At 46.5% G+C, this 14,990-nt stretch overlaps 1 protein-coding gene across 1 annotated transcript; it reads right to left on the bottom strand.

Moving 5' to 3' along the window:
• Positions 1–1,457: 1,457 nt before the first annotated feature.
• Positions 1,458–6,292, bottom strand: LOC127343555 (mitochondrial carrier protein CoAc1). Its single transcript, XM_051369683.2, has 7 exons — positions 5,882–6,292; positions 4,891–4,976; positions 4,590–4,797; positions 3,277–3,406; positions 2,916–3,100; positions 2,677–2,808; positions 1,458–1,823 (listed from the first exon to the last, which is right to left on the bottom strand). The coding sequence occupies exons 1-7, from the start codon at positions 6,047–6,049 to the stop codon at positions 1,719–1,721; spliced, it is 1,014 nt and encodes a 337-aa protein (XP_051225643.1). The 5' UTR covers positions 6,050–6,292; the 3' UTR covers positions 1,458–1,718.
• Between the last annotated feature and the right edge of the window lie 8,698 nt (positions 6,293–14,990).

The raw sequence follows: 14,990 nt of genomic DNA, 5'->3' as shown, positions 1-14,990 counted from the left end.
AGTCGTTGCTTCACATGACAGATGGATTTAGCACTCATTTTTCGGAATAGCTGGCTCGCACGAGGTCAGTCCCCTGGCCACCACTACGACAAGGGGTACTACCTTACCGATGGTATCTATCCACCTTGGGCTACGCTCGTGAAGACAATTCGTCGTTCCAATTCAGAGTAGGAGGCAAGGTTTGCTAAAGAGCAAGAGGTAGCTCGGAAAGATGTCGAGCGGGCGTTTGATATCCTCCAAGGGCGTTTGGTATCCTCCAAACTCGTTGGACTATGATCAGGCACCCTGCTAGAGCATGAAGTGTGCAAACCGTGTAGGAAGCGATGATCGCTTGTGTAATCATGCACACCATAATTGTTGAGGTAGAGCGGGATAATTCACTGTTTGATAATGATTGGGAAGACCATGGAGAGTTGGTTGCTTCTCAAGGTGGTCCTTTTAAAGATATCCTCCATGTGCATCACGAAATTCGAAACCAAACGGTTCACAACCAGCTCTAGCCTGATTTGGTTGAGCACATGTGGGCGCATGTTGGCAAAAATGTTGCAAACAACAACAATAACAACGAAAATCCCCAAGAAAACAATGGCTAGGCCATTTATATCATTTTTTTTGGATAAGTACTTTGTCATTTAGTAGCTAAACAATAACTTTATGTACTACCTCTGTCCATTTTTAGATGTCAAACATTTGTCTAAATTCGAATGTACCTAGACATTTTTTAGGCATAGATACATCCAAATTTGGACGAACCACTGGACATCTGTTAATGGACGGAGGGAGTAATAAATCTTGATCATTTAAACTTATTTATATTTTTCTTATGATTTTATATACCATATATTAAATTTAAAGGCCAAATACCAAATACTTTGACCACAACCTATATCTGGAAGCGCGCAACCCAAAATATTGGGCAGACGTGTCCACCCAAACAGATGCTTTCATTTGGATCACCCATGCTTTCATTTGGATCACCCGTTGGAGATGCCCTTGTCACCTCATTTTGCCCAGAAGGACAAGTTGAATACAGACCTCCAAGGTAAACTGGGAACTGACCAGGGTGCACAAGCACGCGTATGGGCTTTGGACATTGTTACCGCAAGCGGCCCAGTTGAAGCATTCAATTACCCTTTCATTTATATATGTTCCTAAATGAGTATATGCTGAGCTATCTTAACCAGAGTAATGATACAAGCAATGCACTACTGTCATACAATAATTCCATGTACCGATACTATTATCAATCTAGTCACAATAAGAAGCTTAATTCAGTTAATGGACATCCTCTACAACGCCAGTAGTACCAACTTAAGGAGGGTATGCCAGACAAACATTTGCGACCTAACCAGAGTATGCCATGCAAACAATGTGTGAACTTTCTGATCACTGAAAGATGAATAAGACCGCTACACTAATGAATACAAAGACCGTCAATTTTGGCATAAGAAGATAAATGATGCTCAAAGCTACATTTTTGTAATTTCATCCAAGTAATATCCAATGACAGAATTCCACCTAGTGGACAAACTATCCCCGCCCAAGAAAAAAAAGAAGAGAATATGAAAACAATATAATGGAAAGAATATGTCAGCTGGGTTAAGTATGCGAACACAGTTGCCACGTAACAGTGATGGACTTGAAGCTTCCCAAATTCACTTTGCAGAAGCGTCTTCTTTTTTTTAGGCTGCGGATGCTGTCTTTTGTGCATGGAAACTTCAGGTAGAACCTTGATCGGACTTTATGTTCTCTCTCGGGGGTATCTTGAGCAAATGCTTCATTGTGTCATAGGCGGTGAAACCAATAGCCACTGAGGGTACCACCTGCAAAATTACCAACATTCAGAAGCAACATCTTGGTAAAACAATAAAATTATACATATACAAGTGAACTCCATCGGACAGGGGTTTTAGCTAACAACTTGTCATGGGCAAGTAGCAGAGACCACAAAGTTTAACTAAGCATGCACTTTAGTTGTTGGGATTTGCTAACTTTGTGTCTGGTGACTTGGGAGTCAGTTGACCTGTGGACCAGCATATGCTGGCCCCACGAGTCAGTGGCTCAAACTCACCTGACTGAGTGTGGCAAAGTCAGCCAATCCATCCAACGATTTAGGAATGTTGCTTATGTAATGTGCTCCACTGATGATCAAGTTAAAGAAAAAGGATTTGGCTAAGTTATATAAGTGCCGCTGGGAAGCATCTTGCAGCAAAACGTGAGACTAAATACAAGGATATGGATCTGCATGTCAATGAAACATCAACTCACAAGTGCAAATTGTGGAAATTATAATTAGGACACAGCAAGACCACATTCTAGATGAGGTTACTAAGTATTACCCAGAGTAATCTACTCAATGACAACGATTTGCTGCCAAAGGGAGTTCAACAAAATTGTGAGATACTCTCCCTCCGATTCATATTACTTGATGCTAACATAGATGTATCTGGGCACATTTTAGTTATAGATGCATCCATTTTAGCATAAAGTAATATGGATCGGAGGGAGTACTTGATTTTCTTTCTTTATATCATGAGAACAGAGTGAAAGTTCTCCTAAAACATTCAGACTACCAAGGAGTTAGCCTAATGAGCAGTAGCAACATAAAAGATTAAAATTGATTAGCATGTTAAGTACCCAAGAAAACTAAATGCGAAGGATTATCACCATGACTACCTTGATATAATTAAGGCTCAAACCAGCAAATAATTGTCTCCATCCCTGCGTTTGTTTGATGACTTTAAGCCCCTGGAATGTACCCGTTATTCGTGGACCACCAAATTGATCATGCTGTACATGACTTTGAACCTAAGAATAGAGAAAATACAAACATGATAAAACAGTTGACAGAGTTGTTAAGGACATTTAATATGATCTTCTAAAAAAGGAAGCAGTATACGGAAAAAATAAAGTACCTGCATTTGTCTCCTGACTACATCTAATGGGTAGGTCAAAGTCTGGCCAAATAAACCAGCTGCAGCACCGCAGGAAAGTTTTAGCGTGACAGAATTCTTGTAATCTTCAGGTACGTGTGCCTTCAGCCCTTCGTATATGTAGAATTTAAGACCAGCATAAGGAAGTATTCCCATGAGCGTTGGACCTGAATGGGCAAGCTCATATTAAGACATCAAGAATATAACAACCAGGCAGCCACAGTGAAATTAAAGGTAACGAGCTTATCCAGAAATAAAAGCAAAATAAGAATATATACAACTCACAGCAAGCATAGATAACGTTTAAATAAGCACTAGTGGTGTAAGAAGTCTATGTCCATACCTACTCCACGATACAAGGCCCGCATTCCACCTTCTGAATAAACACCTCGAAAGACATCTTTTATTCCTCCATATGAAGGTGGACCTTTTGGCCTTTTCAAACCACTGCTAGGTTGATCTGAGTTATTGACCTGTAAGAAAAATCAAACAAGTTCAGCACAACAGGATGAAAGTAAAAGACAATTGCATTTCAAACAACAAAATGGATCTTCGTAGAACTAGGAAACAGCACTCTTAGAACAAAATAAAATGTACCAAGGAAAAAAACATACTTGTTACAAGAGATGGCTGATGGACAATTCAGAGTTAAGGCGCAATATTTTAGCGGCAATGTGATTTACTAGTTTACTACTCCCTGAACTTGGCACAAATATGCGTTTTTTCTCCTGGCAGCATAATGTAAGACTTGAACAGAAATACATACGATTCGAAAAATAGGCTGACTATTTTATGCACTGAACTTTATAGAAGTCTATTTAATGCCCTGAGCAAGAAAATCGGGTGTTAGGCCTCCCGGACTTATAAAAGTAGGTCAAATTACACCATGAGGAGATTTTAGATGGGAGGTTTGCTAACATGATATGGTTTTACCATCAGTGCAACTTATATCACCAAATTCTCCAACAGCCCAGCAACATCCTAATAATTTGTTGCAAATAAGAAAGACTCCTCCTTCAACACAACGAACTAATGTGTCAACAAACACTCAAATCCTTACAAAAATGAATCATCAGAAAAATCCAAAAGACTGTGTACCATCATAGCTAAGTCTAGCAATTTAAGGTGCATAACTGATGAACCAAGGTCCATGACAGCAAAACCACACCCTCAAACTGTCTCAAGGTGTAAGCCAACCTAGTTTTCTACATTCAGGGGAATATATCTGTTCATGTAATTTTAGATGGAGTGCATGCATATGTGTTGTAATTCTCGGCAGAGAGGGTGAGGGGTATAAAGTTATACGCGTGCTTTTCACCAATCTATAGGAGTGTAGGGTATCATTTTCGCAGTATTTGAACTATGCATAGTATACATTAGTGGTCAAAAATTTGATATCATTAATAAGATCCTCTTGCAAACAGAAGGAATACGAATACTCGACGTTAAGGGAATAAATTCTAAAACTGCTACAGCTCAATTGATTGTCTGGTTAATTATTGCCTTATAAAACCAATTTGATACTGAATAGTAGGGTTGTGCTCTGCAATTCAGTATGAACATGCATGCACAGAAGCACAGTAATGAGAATGCCAAAATGCAAGCAAGCTGAAGAGAGGAGCAAAGGAGACAACAAACAGATGCACAGTACAATACCTGGAAGGCAAGCTTGGTCCTAGCCAAGTCCAAGGGATAAGTGCACAAGACTGCAGTCCCTCCTGATGCTGAGCCTGCTAAAAGATCTACCACGGGTCCTGTGCCAAGTGAGGGGCAGTTATTCAAGATCCAACACCTGTACCGCTCATACGCCATATAATGTAATGCAGCATAAGGAACAATTCTCAACACACTGGCACCGTTTCCCCTGAAGTAGTACCAAGACATGGTCAGCTATTTAATATTGTATGCATGTTGTGTAGTAATATTGTACAAGTACATAAGTTGAGTTGCTACATACTTGTAAAAGCCCAAGACACCATCATGTTTTCTCAGTTTATTCAAGGATCTGAGAACTCCGAGAGACCTGAACTCATTTGTTCTAGTCTACAAGCAGAATCAGAAGTAGAACATATGTTAGCAACTATAATCATTTAGAAACTTGTAGATCAAACGCATATTAGGCATGCAAAACTAATTAAGAAGCTGGTAGTTACTGCAGCATCTTGCATATACAAGGCCAATGGGAGCAGACATAATCAATCCTCTGGAAATGGAACTTGCTACATATCACATCAAGAATAGCATTCTTAACGGGAAAAAAAGGGGGGATTTGCCAAATGGCATCACGAGTTGCATGGACAAGATTTCATGATTCTTATAACATCTGGCAGGTCATATCTCAGCGATTCAGCCAAAAGACAAACGTATAGCTAGAATCTGCTGAACAGAGAAAAATATAATATCTAATAGACCATGGCATGCTTATGATACAGGATGTGTAAGCTCATATCCTGAGATGCTGCAAGTCTGTGACTCCCAAGTGTTCTTTCGTACTTCATTTTCACTGACAGGGAAAAAACTTAAGTTCTATGTCAACAGAACTGACGCCCAAATCACACTTGTGCATCAGTTCCATTGACATACAACTTGTGTTGAGAGATGGTGCTGTCAGTACCTTTCGCTGCATCACGTGAAAGATCTATTTTCGGGCTAGGATTGGCGTGTATTAAAGAGCGGGTTATCACATTCACAGGCTTCAAAATCACCTTTCGACCGACAATTTTGACGTTGACATCCTGAAGCAAATCATGCCTAAATCCGCATACGAACGGAAATTCCACTAACGAACGAAATTACTAGCAAATCGCCGCAAACAATACTGGAGTCCGAGGAGATTTATCTTGTGATCAATCCTCAATTTTCCCAAGCGACGACGAAGACTGAATTTAACGCGGTAGTAAGGTACGGGTGTATTCTCTGCGTCTGCGAGTGCGAGGAGCGAAACGAACCTGTAACAATATCTTGAGGCGCTCGAGGGGCGCGATGGCGGTCTTGGAGAAAGCGCCCGCTACTCCGCCGGCAACCATCTCCTTGGCGAAGACGGGCATGAGGTCGAGCGCGCAGAGGTCGACCCGGGCCGCCGCCACGGCCGCCGAGCCCTGCGAGGGGGTACCCATGCCGAGGGCACGCTCCTTTCATCCAAATCGAGCACCCCCCAGCGCGAAGAATATCCCCCTGGGGCGCCGGCCCGAAGGATCCCGCCGGACGGGGCACGCTCGCCGCGGTTCCGCCTCCGCCTCCGCCTCCGCCGCCGCCGGATTTGACCGCGGCGACGACCTGCAACGGAGTCGCTTGCGTATTCCTCTTGCTTTTTTCGAGACAAAAGTAATGAGGTCGGAGGGAAGAAGTGGCGTGGCGGTGGGCGATGAGGCGATGAGTAATATGCGGGAGAATCTTCGCGACCGAACCTCAAATATCAACCGGACGCCGGTTGCCAGGAAAGCAGGACTCTGCCCCTTGTGTCGTGTGTTGTGCTCTTGTTTAGAAATCTCAGTGATTCCCAGTCATTCAACGTTCAGGATGCGGTTCCAGGTTCTTCTTCGCTCCTTCTCTCGCCGATGTTGATGGTGCTCTTAGGAATAATGGTCTCTCAGTCCATGTTCCTGCTCGCTGGATGTGTTGCTGACGCCAGCGAGAGGCTTGTGGAGTCCAAGCTGTTGGAGGGGCTGCGTTTTGGCGCTGCGTCATGGCGTTGCGGCAAGGATGGGCTGCTCTTGGAGTGTGACGGTCTTGACTGCAACATGTTTGTGGAAGATGGTGGGGGATTCGGCCGATTGAAGGGCAGGGTGGCGCTGGCCCCGGATCCGGCGTTGAAGAGGCTCGGAGGGCTCCTCCGGCTGATTTTCCTTATCGGGTTAGATCCAGTCTTACGAGATTGGTGGCTACTGCGGCTCCTTAACGCCTCATGACTAGGGGTTTCTTCAACGCTAAAGTGTGGACCAACTCCTGATGCTCTTCTTCTCCGGTGATGGTGGAGGACATGTGTTCTTGGTAGTTGCGGCGGCGACAGTTTGCAACACTACAACCATTTATATCATCCTCATATTATGTTGCTTGTATATGTACCAACTATGTAATATTATGTTTATAACTACAATTAATGTATGCCTACGGGAGTACATCGTCAAAAAAAACGTTCAGGATTTTGACACCCTACACGGGGTGTTGTATGCCCATCTGGTATTCTGGTTGGCACACCCCACGGACCGTGTTTGAGCTTTGGAGGAGGCCTGGATAGGTGTTGACGGTCAAAACCCACCGGCGGGCAGCGACAGGCAACACAGTAGAGCCGGGAACAACTTAGGGCTGCGGCTGGCCCTGGTCCCTCCGAGCAACGGCCCGCAAAGCCTTCTGGTCACACGTCCGATGCTGGTGCAAGGGCGTGCCACCTGACCTATACCTGGTCAGGAAGGTGATGGAGATGCCTCGCTTAGTTTCCTGCATGGCATACACGTAAACATTAAATACGAGCCTCGATCGGCTCTCAGGTTATCCTGTGAATCGGCTCAAGGAGCCGATCCACCCATGATTCGTACGAGGTGCACGAATATATGGTGGTCCTGCTTGATTAAGATAAAGCTAAAACGATCTACGATGATTTAGGGTTTTCACCGCATAATCGGATCATCCTACTCACGATTGGGCCTCGCGGCCACGCACGGTGATCATAAGCCGATCCTAGACAAGGCCTAAAAACCAACACGAGGTTGATCCCCGGAACATCCTGTCTAGGACTAGCAAACGACACCCTACGTGCCGCTGGATCCTCCAACCCTTTGTAAGGCCTAACTATTGCAGATATTAAACTAATCCTTGAAGAACAAGGAGCAACCGTAACGGATCGGATCTACTAAATAATGATCAAGCGGGGTGCCGCCCCCACACCTAAGATAGGTGTGAGGGCGGCTAGATATGCAAGGGTTGCACTACGATAGCATATGATACGAAGAACAATGCTAACCCTAACACATCTATGATAACTACGTTGCTCGCCATCAAAAAGGCTTCAGTACGAGCAACGCATGAACAACATAAAGCTTGTGCTGCCTAGATCGCAAGATGCGATCTAGGCAGCATGATGCTTACCGGTAGAAACCCTCGAGACGAAGGAGTTGGCGATGCGCCGAGATTGATTTTGTGGTTGAACGTTGGTTGTTGTTTATTCCATAAACCCTAGATACATATTTATAGTCCAGGGGACTTTCTAATTCAGGTGTGCACCTAACCGTGCACGGGTCAAACTCTATCTTCTATTCTAAGATGCGATCTACTATATTACAGATACACGGGCCAACTAGCCCAACCTTAGCATAACAGGCCGATTCACGTTTTTCTTCATGTATATACCTTCAACTTCATCTTGATCGCGGCCCACCTCTGACTCGGTCAAATTCTGGTGATAACACATGCCCCCCTGGTTTTGGAATTGATAATTCCAAAATCACTCTGTTCCTTCTTCGTCGGGTCATGTCATAGCAGAGCAGAATCGTTGCAGTATTCTTCATCATTATGCCCTGTCTTCTCAGCTTCTCAGGCTCCTCATTATTTAACCGTGCCGATCGATTAGCTCTCTTCATCACCTTCCTCCGTTCTGGCCATCGGCACCCAAAAAAACCCCCAACCTCGCATAGCCATGTCTTCCTCTTCTTCCTCTTCGGTCTTCTCTGACTCCTCCTCATCTCGCGAGCCGACGCCGGAGTGGGGCTCGTTGGCGGCGCACGACATTCTCGCCCCAACGACGTGGGACAGGGAGGAACATGATTCCTCCATCTGGTCTGAGGACGACAAATCCCTAACCGACGGAGAGGGCGACCTTCAATTTCTCGTCGAAGGGGAAGAGGAGGCGGATAGCGAGGACGACCGCTTCTCCTGGGACGATTTCACCTCCTCTGAGGAAGAGGTGGAGGAGGACGACGACGACTCCCTCGAAGGTTACCCACCAGCGAAGCGCCTCCGCACTTGGTGGGACGACGACAGCGATGATGACGATGAGGAAGATGAGGCTCCCGTGGAAGGCTATGGAAGCTCTGATGAGGAGCCTCTTAGCAGCTGCGCCGGAGGCAGCGACGACGAGGGCAGCAACGGCCCCTAGATTAGGGATCAGTAGTAGTAGTTGGCTTTTGCCCTCTTCTTCCCTGAGCAATCGGCTCTTTCTTTGTAAGAAATCCCTTTATTAATGAAGAAAATATTCCTCAATTAATTTCGCTTTCTTGCTACCTTTGCCGATCGTCGAATGAAGCTGCCATACAGAGAGCCGACAGCAGAACATCGGCTCGTATTGCGATCTGAGGCCAAACTGTTGCCTAAACACGTAATCCAATAGGCCTCAACAGGCCTGATTCTCGTCCAAACCATCAGATTGAACTCCTCAGCCGCTAGGAGATTCGTCTCACACATCATGATTCCTGGTCTGAACCGATTCCATTATCTTGCTGATTTGCACTGATTCCTCTAGAGTCGATATCAACGTATCGGCTTTATTCTAAAGTCGATGCCTGTGCATCGGCTGTATTTGCATACTGTTGTCTCTGTATGTTTTCTCAAGTCGATGTCCGCGCATCGGCTGTGTTATTTTTTTTTTTACCGGCCAAATAAAAATCGGCCCCCATATCTTACTGCCCATCATCCCACATGCTTGGGAAATACTTCTTGAGGTGTTGACCATTAACAGCTACTGGGAACTTCTCGCCGTCCAACTCTTCCAACATGTATGCATTACCCTTCAAGGCCTGGACAACTTTGTACGGACCGTGCCAATTAGGGGACCATTTACCATATGCCTTATCCCTGGTTCCTAACGGCAACACAGCTTCCCATACTAGATCACCAACTTGAAACTCCTTTGGTCTAACCTTCTTATTGTAGGCACGAGCTACCCTGGCTTTGTTCTCCTTAATTTTCTCCAACGACCAAAGCCTAAGTTCTGTTGCGTCCTCAATAGTGTCACTCATCAAAGCTGCATATTCTTCAGTTGTCAGATCATTCTGAAACGTGACACGTCTTGATCCAGCCGTAATTTCCCAAGGTAATACGGCTTCCTGTCCATAGACAAGCTGGTATGGCGAAGTCTTTATAGCTCCATGGCACGACATGCGGTAGGCCCATAACGCTTCTGATAACTTCTCATGCCAATCCCTAGGGTTCTCGTCAATTTTCCTCTTGATCAGCTTGATTAGGCTCTGATTGGACGCTTCAGCTTGCCCATTAGCTTGAGCATAGTATGGAGATGATCGGATCAGTTTAATCCCCATGTCATCGCAGAACTTCCTGAATTCTTTAGAAACAAAGACCGAACCTCCATCGGTTGTGATAGTTTGGGGAATCCCGAACCTATGAATGACGTGTTCTTTCACAAACTTGATCACATCTTCTGATTTCACTTTCTTCATAGGGACGGCTTCCACCCACTTGGTGAAGTAATCTGTGATAACCAAAATCCATTCATGTTTTTTACTCGACGCCGGATGGATTTTGCCGATCATATCCATGCCCCACCCCCGAAACGGCCACGGCTTGATGATAGGGTTCATCGCTGATGCTGGTACCATCTGAATCTTCCCGAACATCTGGCATGCTTGGCACCCCTTGTAATAATTGAAGCAATCTTCAAGCATGGTGGGCCAATAAAACCCTGATCGCCTGATTAGCCACTTCATCTTATGAGCCGACTGGTGAGTTCCACAGGCGCCTTCATGCACCTCATGTAAGAGCCGATTAGCCTCAGTTGGTCCCAGGCACTTGAGTAGTAACCCTTCCAGCGTCCTGTAGAACATGTCGTCTCCTATGAGGACGTACTTCATGGCTTTGTATCTTATCCGTTTAGGTGCCCCCCGAGCCGAATCTTTTAAATAATTTAAGATTTCGGCTATCCAATCATCCTGTTCCAGGAATTGTACCTGAACTTCCGACCCGTCAGATATATCTATATAGCCTGACGCCATTTGTGCGAGATTGTTGGCCTCGGTATTTTGGGATCTTGGGACCCAATTAAAGTTGATGTACCGAAACTGCGTCATCAACTCACGGCATTCCATCCAATATGGGAAAAGCGATTCACTTTCGCACTTATACTCATCCGTGAGCTGGTTAATCACCAACTTGGAGTCTCCAAAAAGCTCTACTGCTTCTGCCCCGGCTTCCAGTAACAACTCCATTCCTTTACGTATCGCCTGATATTCTGCTACGTTGTTGGTGCAAGGGGTAGATAATCTGATGGAGAAGGAGTATTCTGCCCCCCGAGGCGACACGAGCAGAATGCCGATACCACAACCATCGTCGCAAGCCGATCCATCGAAGAACATAGCCCATGCACGTATAGATAATGCTGCTATATTGGTACTGATCCGTTCAGCGATAAGATCGGCTAACGCTTGCCCTTTGACTGCTTTTGCAGGCTGATACCGGAGATCGAACTCTGACAACGCAAACATCCACTTACCCAGTCGGCCTTTCAAAACAGGGGCCGACAGCATGTGCTTGACAACGTCTGACTTGCATATGACGAAGATCTCTGCCGTCAAAAGGATGTGATGAAGCTTGGTGCAGGTAAAGAACAGGCAGAGGCATAGTTTCTCGACCTCTGGATACCTTGTTTCCGCGTCCAACATCCTTCTGCTGAGGTAAAACACGACCTTTTCAACGCCCTCGTAGAGTTGCACCACCACCGAAGCGATGGACGTGTCAGCTACTGACAGGTAGATGTAGAACGGCCTGTCTTGCCGGGGCGGAACTAGCACAGGCGGCGTCGTCAGATACCGTTTAATCTCATCAAACGCCTGCTGCTGTTCTGCCCCCCAGTGGAATTCGTCATCAGATTTAGTCTTCACCAGTGCCATGAATGGCTCGATTCGTCCTGACAGATTAGAGATGAATCGTCGAACAAAATTGATCTTGCCGATGAGACGTTGGAGCTCCTTCTTCGTGGTGGGCGGTTGCATGGTGCGCACCGCTTCTTGACTCTTCAGGCCGATCTCAACTCCCCGTTCATGAACCAGAAAACCTAGGAACTGACCAGCCGTCACACCGAAAGCACACTTCTTCGGGTTCATTCTCAATCCGAACTTCCGAGTTCGGTCCAGGACGCACCGTAGATCATCCAAGTGTCCCTTTGTGGAGACAGATTTGACTACCACGTCGTCGATGTAGATTTCCACCAATTTACCGATCAGATCATGAAATATATAATTCATGGCTCGTTGGTACGTTGCGCCAGCATTCTTCAACCCAAAGGTCATGACCACATATTCAAACAAGCCTACTGCCCCTGGTACTCTGAATGCGGTCTTGTGTATATCTTCCGGGGCCATAAAGATCTGGTTATAACCGGCGTTGCCATCCATGAAGCTCAACACCTTGTGGCCAGCAGCGGCATTTATCAAAGTTTCTGCCACAGGCATCGGATACTCGTCCTTTGGAGTGGCTCTATTAAGATCTCGGAAATCGATGGCCACACGTCATCGGCCGTCCTTCTTCTCTACGGGCACGATACTGGAGATCCACTCAGCATACCTGCATGGCCTGATGAACCCGGCGGCCAACATTTTCTCGATCTCTTTCTTGACTTCTTCCAGAATTTCGGCCCTCATCTGACGTGCTCGTTGTTGGAACGGCCGAAATCCTTTCTTCAGGGGGAGCCGATGTTCAATGATGCTCCTGTCCAACCCAGGCATCTCCATGTAATCCCATGCAAAGCAATCTGGGTATTCTTTTAACAGAGCTATCATCTACCCCCTGAGCTGTGGATCTAACTTCTTGCTGATAAAAGTCGGTCGCGGCTTATCCCCAGGACCGATGTCGACTTCTTCTAGCTCATCAGCTGATGTAAACCCATACCCTAGCTTTTCGTCACTTGTGAGGTCGACGCCACATACTGGGAGAGCGGGTGATACGGATACTACAGGCCGACCGCTAGAATCGGCTTCCATCTTGATCATCACCAGGATCTTTTGGCGGTGTCGGGGCCGATCGCGTAGAGCAGCCTCCTCCTCATCTTTGCTATGAGAGCAGCTGCCCTCGTCTATACCCTTATCAGGGTGGTGCCCCAGTTCCACCATGTTGATGTTGAACGAGGATCCTGGCTGGCAAACTTCAGGGTAAGCGTCCTCAACCCTGTCGACGGCGCATGCCGGCGAATTAGGCACTTGTGGTGCCGCCAATGCAAATGACACCGGTAGGCGGGGTTGGAGCGGCGCTCCTCCTTGGCAGGTCTCGAGAGCTGGTCCTGTCGGAGAGCACAGTCGCCTCATGATTTCCTGTACCATCCGAAAGGCGACACGCTCCAAAGTATTCACCAGGCTCTCAGAATGGTGATGCAGCGAGCGAGTCACCATGTAGCTAATCTCCTGACGTAGGGACCTGGTGCGTTCTTCTGATGGGACGGACAGGTCCACCCCATCGAGCGCGCCTTCAGGTGAGAACCCTTTCCATCTGACGCCATGGGAACGGGTTCTGTGAAAAGAGCCGATGAGGTCGGCTTCGAGGATGACTTTGATTTCGTCATACTTCTTCTTGAGCTCGTCGGTCAAATTCTCGTACGTGACTGGCGTGCCGTCCGCCATCTCAGATGTAGATGGCGATGTGGTTGATGATGAAGCTTGTCCCACCGGGCGTGCCAGAATGTGTTGACGGTCAAAACCCACCGGCGGGCAGCGACAGGCAACACAGTAGAGCCGGGAACAACTTAGGGCTGCGGCTGGCCCTGGTCCCTCCGAGCGACGGCCCGCAAAGCCTTCTGGTCACACGTCCGATGCTGGTGCAAGGGCGTGCCACCTGACCTATACCTGGTCAGGAAGGTGATGGAGATGCCTCGCTTAGTTTCCTGCATGGCATACACGTAAACATTAAATACGAGCCTCGATCGGCTCTCAGGTTATCCTGTGAATCGGCTCAAGGAGCCGATCCACCCATGATTCGTACGAGGTGCACGAATATATGGTGGTCCTGCTTGATTAAGATAAAGCTAAAACGATCTACGACGATTTAGGGTTTTCACCGCATAATCGGATCATCCTACTCACGATTGGGCCTCGCGGCCACGCACGGTGATCGTAAGCCGATCCTAGACAAGGCCTAAAAACCAACACGAGGTTGATCCCCGGAACATCCTGTCTAGGACTAGCAAACGACACCCTACGTGCCGCTGGATCCTCCAACCCTTTGTAAGGCCTAACTATTGCAGATATTAAACTAATCCTTGAAGAACAAGGAGCAACCGTAACGGATCGGATCTACTAAATAATGATCAAGCGGGGTGCCGCCCCCACACCTAAGATAGGTGTGAGGGCGGCTAGATATGCAAGGGTTGCACTACGATAGCATATGATACGAAGAACAATGCTAACCCTAACACATCTATGATAACTACGTTGCTCGCCATCAAAAAGGTTTCAGTACGAGCAACGCATGAACAACATAAAGCTTGTGCTGCCTAGATCGCAAGATGCGATCTAGGCAGCATGATGCTTACCGGTAGAAACCCTCGAGACGAAGGAGTTGGTGATGCGCCGAGATTGATTTTGTGGTTGAACGTTGGTTGTTGTTTATTCCATAAACCCTAGATACATATTTATAGTCCAGGGGACTTTCTAATTCAGGTGTGCACCTAACCGTGCACGGGTCAAACTCTATCTTCTATTCTAAGATGCGATCTACTATATTACAGATACACGGGCCAACTAGCCCAACCTTAGCATAACAGGCCGATTCACGTTTTTCTTCATGTATATACCTTCAACTTCATCTTGATCGCGGCCCACCTCTGACTCGGTCAAATTCTGGTGATAACAATAGGCCCAAAAAAGTACAAGTGGCGCGCCTAAACATGGCTTTTCCTATTCATCATCCGCGGTTGATGGTTACCAACCATGTTAATTCCTATACACCGACCAGGTCGATCACTACCACGCACCGCACACTCCCTGCGCGTGGTATGGGTCGGCCTGGTCGGCCCAGTTTGCCATTTATTTCTGTTTTATGTTTCTTTTTTCGTTTTTTTCCTTTCCTTTCCTTTTCGTTTTTTCTTTTCTGTTTCTTTTTATTTGTTGTTTCTTTTTCTTTTGT

Source organism: Lolium perenne, chromosome 3 (genome assembly GCF_019359855.2).
Source record: "Lolium perenne isolate Kyuss_39 chromosome 3, Kyuss_2.0, whole genome shotgun sequence".
Taxonomy (NCBI): Eukaryota; Viridiplantae; Streptophyta; class Magnoliopsida; order Poales; family Poaceae; genus Lolium; species Lolium perenne.
The sequence above is the reverse complement of the archived record's forward strand: the minus strand, read 5'-3'. Positions and strand labels throughout refer to the sequence as shown.